Below are 20,334 nucleotides of genomic sequence, written 5' to 3' on the forward strand. Positions count from 1 at the left end.
AGGCGGAGCCCTGCCTGAGCTCTCCGCTGCCTCGGCTAAACCGACCGGCTGAGGCGGGCGAGGGGGGTGGGGGGCATTTTCCTGTGCCCCGTGGCCTGCTTCCAGAGAGAAAGTTCTTGTTTAGGGAAAAAAAAAAAAATGATCGCAAGCAAAACGTTCGTGGCGGTCTCCTCCGCCTGGTCGCTATGAGGTCTGGACGGAAACCACCAAAGCCCTAGAGCGGCCGGCCATGGCGGCGGGTGGTCGGCCGGGGCCGCGTCGGCCTCCAGCACAGCTCGGGGTAGCGGGAGGGCTTGGTAGTAAGAGAATAGCTGATAACTTTCTCTGTCAAGAAGCAAAGTAGCCAGTAACAAGGGAATCGCAAGTTTGTCAAGTGTGTTAGTTAAGCACTGGACGTGAAAAAAGGGAATTGAAGGAATCCCCTGTTAAATATCTACCTTTTTTCCTCCTCCCTCAGGGAGAGGCGTCTGGAGGCTTTGGGGAAGGTAGGCTTTGCTGAATTGACCGATGCGTGCCGTGTTCTTCACACACACTGAAAGAGTTGCTGGCGTTTCTGTGTATCTGGCCATCTTGAGTCTTTCCCCGCTTTTACTTTTAAATAGTAATTTTAAAAAAATGTTTATTTGTTTTAGCTTTTCCTTGGGAATCATGAATACCCGGCAGCAAACCAAAATTACCTACTCCTGGTATGGAAAACCTGTGAGCTCAGACAGAAAACTGAGGACTTCCCAGTACAAGTAAGTAACGATTATTTCTGGCTTGCTCGGTGGAACTTAATCAATGAAGACTTATTAACCTTTTTGACATTGTTTGGTCAACGTAGCCATCAGTGAGAGTATGAGTGAGGTTTTGAGCATCACTGTGTGCTCATAACAGAAACGTTGTGACAGAACTCTTGAATTATAAATTGTATGATGTATAAACAAAAACATTTAACTAAATGTGCTGGGTTTGTGGGGTGGCATTTTTGTTAGTGGGGAGGGGGCAACAGCAGTGGCCCCTGTGAGAAGCTTCTAGAAGCTCCCCCAGCTCCAAGTTGGACCTGCCTCTTACTAAGGCAGAGTCAATTAGTGACAGTGGCTGTTCCTCTGTGATAATTAAGAATAGGAACCTGAGAAGGGGTTGGGACTTGTGGGGATGAGATACAAGGAGGACACCTATGAGAACACCCTGGTCGGTAGAAGGAAGGTGGGAAGGTGCACCACCCCCTGCAGCCTATGGTGAGATGGCAAGGTTGCCACCCCTGGGGGCCCACGGTGGTGCAGAGATTGGCCTCTTGAGGACCCCACACTGGAGCAGGTGGCTGTACCTGAAAATGGCCAGGACTCTGAGGGAAGCAGAAGCCCCTGCTGTTGTGGTCTGGTGCTGGGAGGACTGCAGCATGTGGGGGTGACCCACACTGGAGCAGGATGGGAACAGCTACAGCCTGTGGGAAGAATGCACACCAGAGAAAGTTAATGAAGGACTGTCTCCCATGAGAGGGGAACCATGTAGAGTAGAGGAAGAATGTGCAGAGTCCATCCCCCTGCTTCCTGAGGAGGAAGAAGTGGCAACTACAATGACTGCACTCCCCCATTCCCTGCCCCCTGTGTCACTGTGGGGAGGAGGTAGAGAGACTGGGAGCAGAGCAGGAGGAAGGGAGGAGTAGGGGGAAGGTGTTTTTAAGGTGTGGTAATGTTTCTCATTGTCACACTCTTGTTAAGTGTTGGTTTTGTTAGTGTTTGAATTAAAGTGATTTTTTTTCTTCCCCCTAACAAGTTTGTCTTTTGCCCATAACCATAATGGGTGTGCCATTTTCCCTCTGTCCTTATCTCTGATTCCACAGCCTTTTGCTCTTTGTCACAGTGCTTGTGATGGGGCAGGGTGGTGGTGTGGAAGGGTTGAGTGAACAGCAGCATGGTGTTCAGTTGCCCTCTGGACACTTAACTCTCTAATTGAAATATATATGAAAGCTTTTAATCAGGAAATTAAATCGTAAGGTTTGCAAAATAAGAGAGTAATTAGCTGTAAAATTGACAGGCCATAAGCTTTAATGATATATGAATTGTAATGAATCTGAAATCCTGTTAATCTGCATGCGTGTATCATTTTCTAGGGGAATCCTTATTAGATCAGAAAGAAGCAGGACAGAAACCTGTATACAGCTTGGTAACTTTATTTTAGTAGAAGGGGAGAATGCAGATCAACCTTTTGTGGCACAACTCCTGGATTTATATGAAGATGGTAAGAGAAATAAAAATTTATTTCCTATCTGAGAAATCTATTTCATGGGGATGTAGTTAGCATTAATACTATATCTCTGTACTCATTTATTAAGGAAATTGAGCATCGGTAATCACTGCATCTGTATTGACATGCTCCTCAAATATTTGGGGCCGATGGCTAATTTCAGCTAAAATTTGATAGATAAACAGAGAGCTTAAAGACATTAAATTTGTAGAATCTTTTTGATTAGTTGTCTAATTTAAAAGAAATCGTCCTTGAGGAAGATAGCATGAGCTCATGCTTTATTTAGAAATTGGAGAATCCAAATGGAGCAAGAGCGCCACAGCATCCTGGAACTTGCATCTTAATTCTGAGCAACCTGGTCTAGTGGAAGGTGTCCCTGCCCATGGTAGGGGACTTGGAACTAGGTGATCTTTAAGGTCCCCTCCAACCCAATCAGTTCTGTGATTCTATAATTTAGCAATACAAGACTGAATAAATGGGGCTCATTACCTCTGTCTATTGTAGAACTACTTGTTTATAAATAAAGATAGATATGAAAAGATAAATGATGTAAGGTGAACAATACAAAGACTAATAAGTTAGAAACTACTCATTAGCTATGCCTGATGTCTTTGAACAGCTTTTGTTGTTTGGGCCATTGTAATGTTTTGAGTGTTTTTTAATCTCTTCTTTTTTAAACATAAATATGTATCGCTCCACCTTATTTATTCACTAATGCACATTTATTGTGACCAGACAATGCTCTCTTCATGCTGTAATGAAACCCATGAAACTTTCTTTTCTTTTGTTATATATCTTTGACAAATTTATTGAAGATATGTGACTTTGTTTTCATTCAGAAAAGAACACCTTAAAATGCAGGGAGTAACTTAATATTTAATTTTAGTATGTTCCAAATGTTTATTTTAACTCCCTATACACTTGTAGTGTATATTCAGACTTTCTCCTAGATATTTCAACAGCAGGATCCTCTGGTTTGTTAAGCAGTGAACAAATAAATTTCTGACTTCTAAAATAATATTGGCATTACAAATAGAGTTCTGAAATTTCTCGGTTCTCCTTTTGTTTCACTGCTTTTGGCTAGTGGGGTTCGATCTGATCGTATCTATGCAAATAGGGAACTTCTTCATCTGTGATACTGAACTTGTGGTCTGGAGCTGGTCTCCAGGTATTCTGTGATTGAGACCCAGTGGAGGTGTTATCTTAGTCCTTAAAAGTCTCAACTCAAACATTTTAATTTAACTTAGAAAATAGGAATTGTAATCTCTTAACAGATGCTTTTTCACTTGAGTCCAGGGAGGATTTCTACTTTTGGCATTTCAACTAAAGTCATTGAGATCTGGTAATAACTATTTGTGATACAATAAAATTCTTACTGTTCGTTGACTTTTTTCATTGTTACAGGTGCTCAGCAGAAACATGCAGTTGTGCAGTGGTTTTCTCACATTACAGAGATACCTCAGAATAAACGGAAACTGCTTAAAAGAGAGATTTTCCCCCAAGAGGTGTTTTTTGATCAAGTTCCTGGTTATGACACTGATATAGCTGTGGAGACCATTATTAAAAGCATCATGGTATGTACTGCAACCCCTCTACACATGAAGGGAAGAAGGAAACAGGAATAATTTGAAAAGCATAGTAGAACAGTGCAGCTACTTTATTCCCTCCCAAACTAAATGTGTGATGTGTATTTGTTAATGCAGTTAACATAGGATAGGGTAGTTGAAAACTGTTGATATTCTGTCTTCCACCCCAAAATGACTTTGGTTGTCAGCAGCCAGCACATTTGGAGGTTTGTGTGGAAAGAAGTAATATGAATGGGAGTCCTGTAGTGCAATAAATTTAAGCTATTGTGAATGTAGGTTGAAGGTGTTCCCCTCTGTAATGAAGCACTGCATGAGTTTCAATAATAAAATCTGTTAGTAGGAAATTGTTGAATGCTAAATTAACAGTAAATGTTAAGGTACATGTGTTTCGGTGTTTTCTGTTTTTACAGGTAATACCACTACGTCTTGGGGAGGAACTACCTGTTATGTTAAACAAAGAACAAACCTTCTATGTAAAACAGTCTTGGGATGGGAAATGCTTTAAGGCTTTGTCCCCTGACACATTCTCTAAGCTGAAAGAAGCTAGGAAGAAAGAAGGTGGCATCCCAAACTCTTCAAACTCATTTATTCCTTCAGACATTATTACCCCTCTGAAAAAAGAGACAGAGGATGTTGTTTGGAGCACCACAAAACCAAAAAATGTGGAGTTGGGAATAGAATCAAAACATTCTGCTTCCAAGTCCTCTCTTGCTAAGGAGAGACATTCACAAAGAGTGGCTAATGGCATCAAAACTCCAACAGCAAGGAAGAAGTTGCAGTTAAACAGTATGTATATGGCAATATTCTGTTCATTCAGTAGTTTTGAATGTAGGATGTTTTGTGCCTCTTCATTTTGGGTAGTTCAAACAATGGTAATATTCAACATCAGTATTCTTAGTTAACGTTATTCAGGCTTTGGGGTTAGCCCAAGCCTTTTAGGCGCATCAGTCGTTTGTCTTACATCTGTTATTTCGCTGCTTATATCCAGTTGCTGTTGCAGATGTTTTCTTTTTAACTGGTAAATCTAAATTAAAGTGCTTGTTGGCTGAAATGCTACCAATCAGCCTAACTTGACCTCAGAACGTCTCACTTTCTTGAATCTTCTAACGGTGTGCTAGAAAGTTTACGTTGAGCTGGCTGAATAAGCATATCTGATCCTGTGTAACATGCAATATTTTCAAACTGGAGCCTAAGTAAAGTTGTAAGTGATGGAGGAGGGTTAGAAAACTGGAAAAGATCAATTTTTATTTGACTTGGTGATCTCTTTAGAGGAAGTGTATGCCTTCTAGTCCTTGTTCCTGGAGTGTAATGCCATCTCCTTTCACTTAAATGACAGCAATTGAGCCAGTTGTACCATGGCTTCTGAAAGTTAACCAATTCAGCCATATTAAAGCCTGACAAAAGTTCATTTTCTTCTTGATCCCTAGGTCCTGTAAGATCTCCTAAAAGCAGGCTCCTGGGATCTGAAGTTTTGGAACTTCTGGATGATCTCTGTGATGCTGTAGCACCATTAGAACCATCAGCTACTAAAAGAAAAGTGAAATTCACTGGCATTTTAGGCTCTCCACCAAAAATGCCTTGTGCCAATGATAAGTCAAAATCAGTGCTTGATAGTGCAGACAAATGGCAAAGGTTTAAGGATACAGTACGATTATCCCCCCATAGTAAGGTCAGCAACTCCAATGAGAAAGCCAAGAATCTCAATCTGAAAGATGACACTATATCGTAAGTGATAGCCTTTTTATAATTATTTTTGCATGGGATTTCTATTTGTATGTAGTTCTCTTAAAGCACATATATGAAAGACTTCTGGAGAGAAAAGCAGGTGAAGTCTCTGTGTACCATGTTTTGCCTGTTGAGATTGCTGAGAGAAGGGGGGAATAGCCTTAAATAGTTAAAAGTGCACGGTGGTGAAGCTCTGGAAAGTGTGTTACTTGGAGGTGAATGAATGAATGGTTGGGGAGATGATAAGAGGAGTTGACTTTAAAGATGGACACAAGCAGCTTGTGGTTACAAGAACAGAGAGAAGAGGTTGGAAACTGGAATTGTAGGCTGCTTTGAAAGGGAATTGAAGCCGTATTGATTGTTATGGTTTGTACTCACTATCGCGGATAAAAATTTGTTTCCCTGCAGTCACTGTATTTGTCACACAGGCTCAAATGTGCCCTACTTGTGACAACTATTGAGATATGCTGAACTCTAGAAAGGGATGTGATTATCCTCATGAGAGTTCTCATGATAATTGTATGTATACTTTCATGTTAATTTTTATGTAGAAAAGAATTCCAAAATCTTAAGTGTAGTTGTTTAAGTGTGTATTCGTGCAGCCTTTAAAATGGCATTAAGCGGGGGCAGGAAGAGAATGGATCAGACTTGATTGACTGGTTTTTGGCTTCTTACAACATTTTATACATGTTCCTCCTTTCTTCCTTTCAAAGATTAAAAATGTGGGTGCAACACTTGGTGGATCTGCACCACGTTTTTGTCACTTACTGCATAGGAAAAAAACCCCTTATCTATGATAAGGTAATGGCATTTCAGTGATATTTATAGATCTGAAACAACTCTGAGAACTGTCCACAAATAAAGTGATTCATCTCATTGTAACTATAATAGGAAAGCTGTATTAACAGTAAAGTGTTTCAGTGGTGGGGATGAAGTGCCCAAGAAGACAACCAAAGTGTATCAAAAGACAAATATAAAAATCTACTCCAGAGTGTAGATCACAGATGCCTAAAGAAAATCAGATACGCCCAAAGAAAATCAGATTTGTTTTCTTTAATAAAAAAAAAACAGAAAACAAACAACCAAAAACCCCACAACCAAACTAAAAACCACTGCTGTTTTGAGCCCCTGTCCCTTCAGTTTGACAGTGTTATATTTCCAAAATAATTTGGCTGCCAATTCAACTTTATCAGCATCTATTCAGTGTTCTTCACTGATGTATGTGTGTAACAGGGGAAGTGAGGGAAGGCTGTAAATGTGCAGCAGCTGTCAGTCAATGTGAAATAATTGCTGTTGCCAGCTGAGGGTGCATCAGGAAACAAAGTTGATAGGCCTGGAGGCAGACACATCTGTTTTGAACTAATACTAGTGCAATCGCTGTTGCCACAGCATCACAGGTCAGCTAACAGCTCTGACATGTCTGGACTCATGGTCTCTCTTTAGATTTGGCTTGCCTTGACTTGTTCTCAAAGCTTTATAGAAATAATTACATTTTACTATAAAAATCTTTATGGTACAGACCATGAATGAACTACAGTAAATATTTTGTGGGGTTTTGTTTTCCTTGGCAAAGATACATTGAAGAGAGAGTGCAAGAGAGGGGAAATTGTGCTGCCAGTATCCATGCCATAGCCGATCTGTGAATAACTGTAAACAAAAATTCATGCTGGATTGGCAGTCATAACAACTGAGCCTGAAGTTTGAAAGGCCTTCTCTCCTTATTTACAAGTGTGATGCAAAAAGGAAATACAAATAACTTTGTGTTCTTTCTTTACAGTTTAACTGGATATCAGAAACGGCATAGTCAGAGCCCTGTACTGAGCCCTTGTTCTCGTAGATTATGTGTACAGAAAACAAACACTCGTATTGCAGAGCAAGTCAGGTAAACTTTTCCATGCATGGTATCTTATTCAGATTGCTAGTGATAGCTTGAAGACTTGAGAGTTTGTTTAGCTTAATATTGAAATGCAAATTGTTCTCAAAGCACACGTTAATTGCAGTGTGAGAGAAAAGAGTCTTATATTCAGAAACATAAAGCCAACTTGTGGTGTTGATCAGAAAATCGACTTCCTTTAAAGCAGTATATTAGCCATGGAAAATTAACAGCTCAGGTGGAAGATATGTTGGCTTGCTGATTACAATAACTATAGAAAAAGCTGAAAATGTACAAATTATTCCTTGTACTGTATCTATTTTTTAAAACTCATGTAATTTCTGTTTCTCATAGCATATTAAATGCATTAGAGTTGAACCAGGAAGAGGATTTTCTGTCTGGCTCAGACAGCTCTTACTCTTCAAGTAGTGAGGAGGAGGAGGATGTGCTGTACACACCAGAAAAGAAAACTAAATCAAGCAGAATATTGAGCACCCCAAAATCTTCAAGGAAATCTTCAGTTCACACTCCTGCTAAGACTCCGAAGAAAACTGTAAGGTTCCATATAAAAGAACTGGTTTTATTATTCCTGAGCCAATGATTTGAATGCTTGATGCCTATGTACCCAAGTTAAGTATCGGAACCCTTAGCTTTTAATTATCTTGATTCATATGATCTTTGGTATGAGTAGGTAATGTATAAAACACTTGTGTGTTGTGAATGTTGATTAGAAAACTCCAGCCTAAACAGGGAAAATGCTGTATTGGGCTGGAGCGGGACAAACTGATGAAGCCATTTATGGCCACCATTTTTACTTTTATTGTAAGCTGCCCACAGACATTTCAGTTCTATTTCTGTACAGTCTTTACTGAGTGCAGTGTGTGTGTGTGTGTGTGTGTGTGTATATATATATATATATATATATATATATATATATATATATATAAGAAAGTCATAAGACCAACTTTGTGCTTGTCAGTAGAGTTCTAATTCTTGAAAGCTTACCAACGTGCAGATGGTTATGAATGCAGAAGAGATGCTCTACAGTGATCATGGCTGCACCAAAGAGTGTGGCCAGCAGTTTTGCATAGTGTCCTGGCTGCTGATGGAGATGGAATACCAGGCTACATGGATCTTAGGCCAAACTCATTAAAACTGTATTTGGCAGCATAGCCAGGTGCATACTGTCAGTGGCTAATTTTTACTGTGTTTATGGAATGTCATAACACAGAAATCCTAGAACTTGTAAACACAACAGAGAAGAATAATAAAGATCACGTATGACTTTTTGTTTGAAAAGTGAAATTTAGATAGATCGATTCTAATTGCTTGCTGTTTCTTAATAACCTGATCACTTTGTAACACAGCACTTCAGTAAAGCCTTAACAATTAAAAAATTCTTCAGACAGTTAAAAGAAGTAATGCTTGGGAAACTTGTGCTTGAGGTTGTAACTTTTCTTTGCAGCCTTTACCAAGAACACCCAAGACACCCCGGAATGCAACTCCTGAAATTCCCAGGCGCAACCATGCACCAGAGAAACCAGCCAGTATACTAGAAGAGGCCAGATTAAGGTAACGTGCTCAGGGGAGGAAAACTTCTTTTTTACATCAGGTATGCATAGCAGGAGGCTATGCTGAAATAAAGAAATGTCATCTTGACCATATTGAATACATTTAGTAGAAATGCATGGTCTTTTGATAATAGAAGAGCATTTATGAGTTTACAGTACAATACTATATTTACAAATACTAGAAGTATTTACCACTTTTACAATTTTAATTATAACCAGTTTGTGCTAAGTTTTCCAGATTTAAGAATCTGTCTTTATTCTGTGCAACATTATAAAAACAAAGATCCTGTCATATTAGATTGTAAAGGTACAATATTTGTCTTATTTTGATGCATGAAAAAGCTTTACAGCTGTCATTGTAGATCTTCACAGTGGAAAAAAAAAAAAAGCATTCAGGACTGACTATTTGTTTCAGTTAGTCTCAGGACTGAGTTTTAGTTGTTTTCAGTTTTCTATAAGTGGTCTCCCCTGTTTTACCCTGCCTCTATGCTGACTTAAAATTTTTTTGTGAATTAAACCAGGTGGATCTCTCTTGCTGTGTATTTATGCTGTTTGTTTATGAAGATGACTGTTCAGCACTCTTAAAAGCACATATAGAGAGACTAGGCTATTTTATGTTGGTGTTCAGACTTAAAAGTATGTGAGAGAGATTTGAAAAACTACACACAACTGTGAAAAGTGGAGTATCTAGCAATGTGTTTTCCTCAGCAGGATCTTCAGGTAGAACTGCAAAAACGCAAACCTCGAAACCTCAGATTTCAATTTTCTTTTTCTTAATCAAAAGGCTGCATGTTTCTGCTATCCCAGAATCTCTGCCTTGCCGTGAGGAAGAATTCCAGGATATCTATAACTTTGTGGAAAGCAAACTTATTGATGGTACAGGAGGGTGAGTTTGTTGGTGAGACTGTAAGCGAGATCACATCTACCTATGGCATAACAGTAGTCAGACAGTCAACACTAATTTTATTTCATGTTATCATTGTTTGGCTGAATGAAAGTTCCCAACTGAATTTTCCTAGTATTTTGCTTCCTTAAGAAGGGTTGTGCATATAAATAATGTGGGATCATTTATTGTGTAGATTGAAATTAAAGACCAAAATATAACTAGTCAAGTTTAGATGTCTGGGAAACCTTTTTTATTTCATTTGTAAAAGAGCTAAATTACATTTATGAAGTATTTATAGGTGTTAATTGCTTCAGTAATAATAAAAATCCTCATGAACCTCCAATGTGTTATGTGTCCCAGTTTGCAAATAAAGTAATTGAAATATAGAGAATTGCCTGAAGTGGCAGAGGATTAGGATTTAAGGTTGGTCTCGGAGCTCAGGAATTCCAGCTCATTAAACCTGAGAGTGTTGTTATTTTGCTCAGTGTGTTGAAAAGGTGCTCTCCTTTTGTAGGTGCATGTACATTTCTGGAGTGCCTGGAACAGGTAAAACTGCAACTGTTCACGAAGTAATTAGCTGTCTTCAGCAAGCTGCAGAAAATGATGACCTACCATCATTCCAGTTTGTAGAGATCAATGGCATGAAGCTGACTGACCCTCACCAAGCTTACGTGCAGATACTAGAAGTAAGTAAAGCCTCTTCAGTGGCTCTCTGGTTTGAAAGAGGAGATCTTACTTAGGCTTTACCATCAGATCCTTGATGTGTTAACAGTATTCAAGACACATAACATATCAATACTTAGTAGTCCCTCCAAGAGACTCTATGCTCATATCTTGGAGCAGGTTAAAAAATAATTAGCTGAAGGTCACAGTCAGCTTCTTGAACTATTTTGCTTTCAGCTGCATAAGGGCAGTGGCTGGGAGATAGCCTGATTTATTGCATCCACTCAGGTTTTAAGAAAAAAAAATTTAACCAGATTCTTTTTATATATTCCCCTTCTATAACTTTCTGCACATGTATGCTTAAAAAGTTACTGAGATGACAACTCTGGAAGTCAGTGTAGCAGTAGAATAATTACTAAAGGCATCTTAACTGTTAATTGGTCTGTCATAACAGTCCAGCTAAGAAGAGACCATCTCTGTTACAGTACTGTATTTCAGATTTCTGTGATAAACTAGCCCGCAGTATCTCATCTGGAACTAGTGACTGTGCTTGTGTTTAATATGGGTGTGAATTAACCTCCTGAGGACTGGATTAAGATCACCCAGAGGCATTAGACACTAACTGTGCAAGACTTTTGTCAGTCTAGGCTAACTTTAAGCCAGTGACTTGGAAATGAACTGATGGTTTCCTGAAGAAAATTCCATTTTCTTATAAATATCTGCTTCATTTAAGTTTGACATCTATCTGAGCAGGAGGTGACATAGATTGTTATAATATCGTTATCCTTATAGTTGGGAATTAAATTTACATATTTGCATCCTTTCCTTAAACCAGCATAAGACAGTGTCTTGCCGAGGGATTTGTTACAGCCAGGTTGCTGTGTTTCTTTAGCATAGTGAAAGGCTTCATTACAATTGCCTTATTTCATGGTAATGTTCATGTATTTTAACACTCTTCATTCCTATCCTGTTCAGCATAAAATTTTAAAATTAATAAAGAATAGGCCTCAAAGTCAAATTTGTTGCCCCCCATGGGCCCTGAACTCTTCAAGCTAGCCCAGTTAACTATCCTTCAGGGGAGCATGTAGTCAAATGAACCAGTTATTTCCCTGATCCCTTCTGCCTCAGCTATGACCCAAGTGCCCTAGCTAGGCCGCTGCTGCTCTTCTGATTGCTGCATCTCAAACTGCGGACTCAAGCTCCAGTTTGCTTATGTTTCTTTGCATGACTGCAGTAAATTCTGGAGTGTTCAGTTACCTCACTGTCATAGGAGAGTTTATAGAGAAGGAACAGGGACAGGAAGGCCCCAACAGATGAAGAAGATACGGTTAAATACCTGGGTACAGTAAGTGTGCCAGTTCCACCACAACAAACTGAAGTCTGTGGTATATTGGATGCCCAGTTCCAGAGCTGTAGAAACAGGATCCTCTGAGGTCTAGCTGCTTTGTATCACTGATTCAGACTGTCCTGACTGAATTGGAAACACTGAACAAGTATAGATTATACATTATTGTCATGTTCTGGCTTCTTTAATATTATGAAATCTCAGGTTTTGAGGGATTCTGGAGAACAAATACAATTTTCAAATGCAATCTCCATTTTACTTTATGGCTTGACTCTGAACTATGTTGAACAATTGATTTAGCATATATAGTGTAATTTTGAAATGTCATGCTTTAATTTCTGTGTATATTTAGACCTGCAAGGGAAGAGGTAACATACAGTCAGCTCATCTGTCTTGCCCCATAGCCTATTGCAGAAGCAGTTCTTGCTGAAGGTATTTTTTTAGCTTAGACTTGAATAAATTATTCAGTTCTAGATCCTGCTGATGATTCATTAATATTTTATTGGGATTTCAAGATTGCTGAAGTCAGGCTGACTGACTTCAGTAATCAACTGCCTTAAGTTTTCATTAAGTGTTTTGCATTCAGAGACACCTTTTGAGGTATGCTAGGTTTAGACTCCTCTTGAGACTGGGTTCAGGATCTCTTAATGAATCTATATTTAAAACAAATTGCATTGAAATTCTAATGGCCTTTTATTTTAGTGAGGTATTCTTTTGTTTCTGTTCTGTATGGACATATAAGACCGGAGTGTCTCATGAGCTACATTTTTTTATTCCCCCTCAGGGAAAAATATTCCAGATGCTTGGTGTTGATTGTTAGAGAAAAGTTAAAGCCAAATAGGAGTTAAACTTCCTATTTCCAGGGTTTTGGGTTGATTAAACCACAACATTGTTTTAATCCTTGTCCAGTTACTGACAGGTCAGAAGGTGACAGCAACCCATGCTGCAGTACTGTTGGCAAAACTGTTCAATACACCTGGACCAAAGAGGAAGACCACAGTGCTGGTAGTGGATGAGGTGAGACAAAGATTCCTTTGTTCCCTTTCCTTGAAGTGTCATAAGTGAGTTTTTGGAGGATGGAAAAAGACAAATTATACATGCTTGGATATCATATGTGACCTAAAAGGAATAGACTTACAAGAGAAGACACACAAATAGTTCCTCTTAGACTTATTTAGGAAACTGAATTTAAATGGGCAAGTATCTGTTGCATTATTGTTCTCTGCCTTGGATTTCATGTTGGTTTTATGTTTTGGTCCAAGTCATGGAATGAGTTGTTCTGTCAAGTCCTAAATACCATAGAATTCACCTGTGTTTTGTCTGGAAGCTGCTGCTTTTCCAGTGAGAAAACTCAATGAAATAAGCCATATCCAGTTTTGAAACTCTTTGAATGTGGTACATTCAGTAATAAACAAATGCACACTGATTTTTTTTGCTGTAGGCTAATTCACATTCTCACATGGAGGGTCTTTTAATCTTGTTAGATATAGCATTAACATCACAGTAGTGTTTAAAAACTCCAGCTGTTGAATCAGTCTACTGTGATTAATACTATTTGAGCATGTAGTAGGACTGCTTTTCCAAAAGAGATTAGTGCTCTGATTCTGAAAATGTAGTCCTATTAGTAGATGGATAAAGGAAATACAACAGAGACAGCTTGTTCAGAGTCACGTAAGAAGTCTTCTGTGTTAGAGGTAGCACTTTCAAACCCCCATCAGATATTGGAACTACAAGGTTATTCTTTTTCAGTCTATTCTTCTCTTTCTACCTGCAGCTTGATCTTCTGTGGACCCGGAAACAGAATGTGATGTATAACTTATTTGACTGGCCAACTCAAAAGCACTCAAAGTTAATCATCTTGGCAATTGCTAACACCATGGACTTGCCAGAAAGAATAATGATGAACAGAGTGTCTAGCAGACTGGTATGTCCTAGCAGTTTTGTTGCTATGCTATAAAATAAGAACAGATTAAATACTGCAGGCAATCAAAAGTAATCCAGGAGAATGGTGGGATTGGTTATGTTTAGAGGTTAAACAATACTTTTATAATTCCCTCTCCAGAGGGCAGATAATGGACACATAAATCTTAGCAAAGTAAGTTTAGGAGCCATCTTGCTAATCAAATTTTATGCTGTGTAAGTATGTTGTGTTCTTGTAAGAATAAATTAAGAATGCAGATGTCTTTTTAAATATATTAAGATTTGGATAATCAAATGCCATGCTTCATGGTTAAACTGCTTACTCTGGAGTTCAGAAGAATTATCTTCTGGTTTCCCTTCCTTTCCCCTTTATTTCAGGCACCTAGTTACTTCTCTGTTAGCAGTCATCAGCTGGTAGATTTGCTTTGTTGGATACCTTTGGACAGAAGGTTGGATGTGCTTTACACTTGTGTTGAATACATTTTCCTAGGTCATCTCTTAACCACTGCTCTCAAAAGCGATTTGCAAAAACAGTGCTCTGTGCCTCCATCCTTCTGTGACTCAAAAATAGTTCTACAGTGTGTGAATTGCTTTCCCCCGCCCGCTAAACCTGCAGATCAGCTGAGTCCATGTAGTCACAAGAGAGAAGAATTTTTGCATAAGAAATGAAAGCCTCAGGCCTCCTGTAGAATATGAAAGGCAGTGCATCATCTAGAACACAGATTGTCCAGCTGAAAGCAGTTTTTATCAGCTTGAGCCAGAAGAGGATTTTTAATTCTTGGCTGATTGCTAATGTGAAATCAATAGTATGACTGTATATCTGTATACAGATTTGCTGAAGGAGAGGTGAATATTTTTTCATAGCTTCTGCTGTTACTATATTTAAAACCATTTACACTTTATTTCCTATCAAAAGATTGTTGTATTAGGTGGCTCTGATTTGTTTACAAGTTTTGTAAGAGAAACTTGAATTCTAATAGCAGCACCACGTGCTCCTCGGGCCTTTCAGTGGGGAGGTTCAGCCAGTGGTCCTCACTTATCTACAAAACTGTGGCTTTGCACGTTTATTTCACAAATAGGAAGTGGAAGAGTTGATTAAAGCATATCACTTGGAAGGGAAAGGTATGAAAAAGAGATTGCTTCTACTAGAGAAAATAAAATAAAAGTATACAGGCTATGCTTTAGGAGTTGAGAGTTTTGGTGCACTGCAAATGCTTCTTACTGTATTGTATTATTTACTTACAGGGCCTTACCAGAATGTCCTTTCAGCCCTACACCTACAAACAGTTACAGCAAATTATTTCATCCAGACTGAAAGGCATGAAGGCATTTGAAGAGGATGCCATTCAGCTGGTTTCTAGAAAGGTAAGCACAATACAGATACATGTCCTTTGTGTTGCCCTAGGGTAAAGAGTGTGTGTGGCAATGGGCGAGAGTTTTGTGAGAGTTGTCAGACTTGGTTATGTGTTGTGTATTGGAGACAAATGGGGTGCGAGTAGTGGATCATATGTTATGCTCTCTGTAAGGTACATAGGGTATTTGCACAGGGAACATTGCTAAAGCAGTGTCCTTGGTTTATCCACCTACTTTGAGAAGAAGGCAGCAGTATATTCCAGGAGCTGGAGGCATGACAAGAAGAGTCGTGATAATGCATAATGATAAGATGTCAGCTTCGGTGTTTGGCATAACGTGAGTCATTGGATAATCTTGAAAAAAAAAAAAAAAGTGTGGCAGTGGAGATATCCATATTCATTTTCTTTCTGAAATTGATTAAAGCCTTGGCATAATAGGTAGTACCTGTTCTATCGCCAGTCTTAATACTCAGTTGTACAAAAAATAGATAATGCATTAGGGATCAGTAGCTTCTCAAATTACGATGTATACGTTATTTAATGTCTTATGTAGCAATTATACATTAAAATAATCAATTAAAATTATGTATGAACATGTTTTGACCAGTATATACTTAAACTTTTTCTGCTAAGCATCAATATAGGATTAGAAAAAGAGTACTTGTACATATGTCAGAAGTAAACATAAGCATTTGTTTATGGAGGAACCACCTTTTTGTAAGAAGAGTAGTGATGATTTTGCAGACTGAATAATCTACAGTTTGTCTAGTATCATTTTTCTTCAGAAAATCTAGAACAATAACTCACAATTAGGCTTTCTAAAGGGTTTCTCATTTTTAACTCCAGCTGAGTTCTAGGGCTTTCATATGTTATCAGTATCTACTGGGAAAACTAGGCCAGTACTATATAGTGAATGTTCATAGCTTTATTGAAATTGTAAACCACAAGAGGGGTTTTAAGATGTATTTAGTTTCAGAAGTTTCAGACACCTAAAAATTTTCAGGCATTTGTAAATGTAAATTTGCTATCCCAGATGTTCCTTTTGAGACCAACTAAAAAATACTAGTGTGCTCTCAAAATCAGTATTCTATTGAGTATGGAAAAACTGAAGAGTTTTTTGCCCCCTCACCCCATCTTTTTTCTCTGCATGAGCCTGGATTGTGGTAGGGTCTTTGATAACATTTCTGAAAACTTTTGTTGTAGAACTGAACTGCTCATGTTGAATTTCCTTTTTTTTTTTTTTTTTTTTTTTCTCCTCTGACTTCTGTGGTTATAGAAGAAAGTTCAGTCTTGAATCTGTGATGACCAGATCACAGTGGGGGTGTGGCAGGGTTGCTTCTGTTTGGTTTTTGTCAATAAGATTTTTATTTGAAACCTGGGATTCTAGTAACATAGCTGACACTAGCATTGCTCTCCTGTTCAGAGGTTGGGTTGGGTGTGTTTTTGTCTATTGATTCTTGCTAAACTATTTTCTCAACTTGTAGGAAATATTGCTACAAACCTGTCCTGTTTACTTTCAGGTTGCAGCACTGTCTGGTGATGCAAGGCGTTGCCTTGACATCTGCAGAAGGGCCACTGAGATCTCTGAGTTTGCTAGCCAAAAGAGAACCCCTGAAATAGTCAGGATGGCCCACATAACAGAAGCCATAGATGAAATGTTTTCATCACCATATATAAATGCAATCAGGTAAAAACATTTCTCAATGGAATTTCTTTGCTTTTGCGTCTTTGCTGGGTTATTTTTCAAAAGCATTCAGTCTGTCCTCACCACTTTGGGAGCATATGTGATGCATCATGCTCTGCTGAAGTATGATATGAAATGAACCTTGCAGCACAGCTGGGAGAGGGGTACAAAATAGGAATTAAAGACAAGGGAAACAAAAGCATAGAAGTCACTTGTTCGAGTTTATACAGGATGTTTCCATGTTAATGTGTTGGCTCGGTTCAGGAGGGGGCTTTTGAAATTTCCTGATTGTCCCTCCTTACCGTACATTTGATTTTGCTGAACATCGTTTTCCAAGTACATGTATTTGAATTCCTTCCACTTGGAACTAAATCTGGACGATACACTCAGAAGGCCACAACTACAAATGCTGCTGATCATTGAGCGTACCAGACCAGACTTGGAGCTAGGCTGAAGGGAGAAACCATTCAGATGTGCATAGTGTAGGCCCTGGGTCCTCAGGAGTCAACTCTTCCCCTCTGCATATCCACTTGCATTGTGCCACTGTCTTCTCTTGCTTAGATGCAGCCACAGAAGTCTGAGCAGAATGCAAGACTTTCTCTTTTGAACTGTGTTTTTCTTTAACATATTCTGTTCAGGCTTCTAGAAGGTTTCCTGAGGTCACACATGTGAGGAATTACATTGCCCTTCAGTGGTCTGCACAAGCTGTAATTGATAAAGTGCTTTACCAGTTTCTAGTCAAAAGGAAGAGAATCTGTTTCAGCAGGGAAGGGGGGACTAAGGGCTGCAAATACAGTATTTTGTTGGATATATAATTACTGCTTTTACTGTGCTGCTTGGGCCTGGAAACCTCAATGTTAAATTTGTTAATACATAAATGTAAGTTGACCATAACAGATGACAACAGAACAGGTATGAAATGGAATTAAATGTTGTGTTTGGATACACTGAAAGACGTGAGGCGAAATGCAGTGTATCATGGTGCTGGAGTTGCAGGCTGTAATATAATGGCTAGTTGACATAAACTACTCCTCTTGGGGAGAAAAATACCCTGCATTTAAATATGTGGTTACCAAGCAATTTTCCTTCCAGGCTTCTTCCTGATGCTTCATAAATTCTAAACTTTGCAGATTGATTTTTGTCTGTTTTTGTTTTGATATTCAGAAATGCCTCACTGCATGAACAAATCTTTTTGAAAGCCATTTTAGCAGAGTTTCGCAGGGCAGGAGTTGAGGAGGCAACAGTTCAACAGGTATGTTCATGTTTTGGGATATGGTGGTTTTTGTTTTTTTTTTCCTCTTAAAGAGGGGGTCACTGTCAAAATTATCAGGCAGTGGTGTAAATACTTAAGTAGTTGAGGGTTTCTTCCTTGAAATATGATGGAAGAAGATATAATGGCAGGGTAAATTGGGGCATGGCTGCCCAGGCCAGGTGTAAAGTCTAATGGAATGCTACTGCCTGTTTTTCAGTGGGACTAAATACTTATGATTGGAAACACCTGCTGTTGTATGAATGTTAATCTAGATCACAAAGGGATTTTTTTGGCCTGCATCTGAAAATATTCTGTGCCTCCACCTAACATGCTTATAACAGGAAAAATAAGAGAATCTGAAAATGCCAGACACCATAATTCAAGGAGGAAAACTGAAAGCGGATTCCAACTTCTGTATCACTGTCTTTTTCAAGAGAGGCAGATACATCACTAGTAGCTTCAATTTTTTAGTGCACCCATAAAATACTTCACACCAGCAGAGCTGTGAAGACTGCAGAGAGTCCACTTCATGATTCATAGTATGAAAGCTTATAAATACTTACAAAATAAGTTATAAAATACCTAATACTTATAAAAATGTTTAGAACTATGTATTTATATATAAAATAACCTGCTAGTTTTATCTGGTTCTACAGGCTTGTAAGTAAGCATTTAAATTTTTTTTTGTTACTGGCTCTTGAACATCTGCATCGGTTGGTTCCATAGATACACTGGGTGATGGGTTCTTGAAATTGAAAGAATATTTTGTTAGACTGATTTGTTACACTTTCCTCTTAGTTTTCCTTTTAACACCAAAAGAGTTTTCTTCTGCTTTTTCTAAATAGAAAAGCAGAAGACCCCAACTGATTCTTGTTAGATTTGCTAGTCTGCATAATTTGTGACAAGTGCATTCCTGTGCCTTTCAAAGCTGTGATCTTTTTTGTAGTCAAGTGACTTGTATTTATGAGTCACTGGGCCTGAATATCACTGAGTGAACTGGTATGTAATTAATTGTAAATCAGCTCTTAATCTTCTGGATAAACTCTAGTCCACAGGGGAGGAGAGGAGTAGTAACATAAACTGAGATAAAGTTAGAAAATAGCAGGCAAGGTAGGTTGCTAATTGTTTTGCTTTTGGGCTGTATAAAAAAGAAACTATAGCTTGGAATTGTTGCTTCCTTGACAAAGTGCTAACAATTTGTGCTGAACAGCAGCATGTGTGCATTTCATCAAATGGGCTGGGGAGAGTGTTTTTCCTTCCCTCCTGTAGATGCCGGGGAGGGAAGGAAGCTTCTCTTTTTCACCTTACTCAATTGCAGCAGGAGGTAAACATGACCTGTGCCATTTTCTTTTTTTTTTTTTTATAGGTCTATCATCAACACATAGCGTTGTGTAGAATTGAAGGCATGCAGAGTCCTACAGTATCAGAAATCATGGCAATTTGCTCAAGACTTGGTTCCTGCAGGCTGCTGTTGGTGGAGTCCAGTAATAAGTATCTTCACATGCAGGTGCGACTCAATATCAGCCAGGATGATGTCATGTATGCACTCAAGGATGAATAAGGCAATAGAGATTTTATTTTTTTAATTTGTATAAATTTTAAAAATATTTTTACTTTTTAATTGTTGATAAAATGGAAATAGTGAAATGTATTTTTTCTAAACACTTTGCTTAAATGTTTGGTGTGTATTAAAGCACTTTTTGTACAATAAAGAAATTGTTTTAATACTTTTTAAACATTTGAAATCAAATTGGTTTTAAAATATTTTTATGTGCTGGTAAATGGTCCCCTTTCAGCTGAGGTGTATGACCTTGAAATGGGTTACTTGCATCAGTACTGATGCTGAGGAGGTTGTTTTTAAGACTTAGCAGTGCAGTTTATGTAGTGTTTTCTCAGTGACTTGTTGAATATAAAAGGCATCGTTGAAATGTGCTTTAACTTAGATTGCTGATCAAATAAAAAGGAACTTTGGTTGTAATCAAGGCTGAGTATTTGAACTGGTGAGACTGACTGCTACCAGGAAAGTAAAAATACCAGAAGAAATGTCATTCACTTAACAAACTTTTTTTCTTTTGCGGCTGCTACCACTAATTGCTGCAGCGATTTTGCCTCAGGTAAGGTGGGTCTGCTGAAATCTGCTGTTGTAACGGCGCTGCTCCCCCGAACGCCTCAGTGGCCGCCCCCGGTGCGCGCACCCCTCCGCGGCAGCGGCTGGAGCCGGGGCCTTTCCCGCCGGCGCCCGGGGCCC

General features: G+C 38.7%; 1 protein-coding gene across 1 annotated transcript; it reads left to right on the forward strand.

Annotated features, from left to right (window-relative positions):
• Positions 1-627: 627 nt before the first annotated feature.
• On the forward strand, positions 628-20,192 carry ORC1 (origin recognition complex subunit 1). The gene is made up of 16 exons (XM_026854330.1): positions 628-737; positions 2,096-2,223; positions 3,634-3,803; positions 4,226-4,601; positions 5,243-5,540; positions 7,318-7,422; positions 7,768-7,966; positions 8,879-8,985; positions 9,769-9,870; positions 10,385-10,556; positions 12,788-12,895; positions 13,653-13,802; positions 15,044-15,163; positions 16,671-16,837; positions 17,999-18,086; positions 19,453-20,192. The coding sequence occupies exons 1-16, from the start codon at positions 649-651 to the stop codon at positions 19,645-19,647; spliced, it is 2,574 nt and encodes an 857-aa protein (XP_026710131.1). The 5' UTR covers positions 628-648; the 3' UTR covers positions 19,648-20,192.
• The last annotated feature ends 142 nt before the right edge of the window (positions 20,193-20,334 follow it).

This window comes from Athene cunicularia (assembly GCF_003259725.1).
Source record: "Athene cunicularia isolate RWA chromosome 8 unlocalized genomic scaffold, athCun1 chr8_part1, whole genome shotgun sequence".
NCBI classification, from domain to species: Eukaryota; Metazoa; Chordata; class Aves; order Strigiformes; family Strigidae; genus Athene; species Athene cunicularia.

What these genes read in the sequence shown, in the direction of transcription:
- ORC1 (XM_026854330.1), top strand. Translation starts at nt 649, where the DNA reads ATGAATACCCGGCAGCAAACCAAAATTACCTACTCCTGGTATGGAAAA. An exon ending in CTTATTGATGGTACAGGAGG is followed by an intron (nt 9,871 to 10,384) that starts GTGAGTTTGTTG and finishes CTCCTTTTGTAG; the next exon opens with GTGCATGTACATTTCTGGAG. An exon ending in ACAGAGTGTCTAGCAGACTG is followed by an intron (nt 13,803 to 15,043) that starts GTATGTCCTAGC and finishes ATTTACTTACAG; the next exon opens with GGCCTTACCAGAATGTCCTT.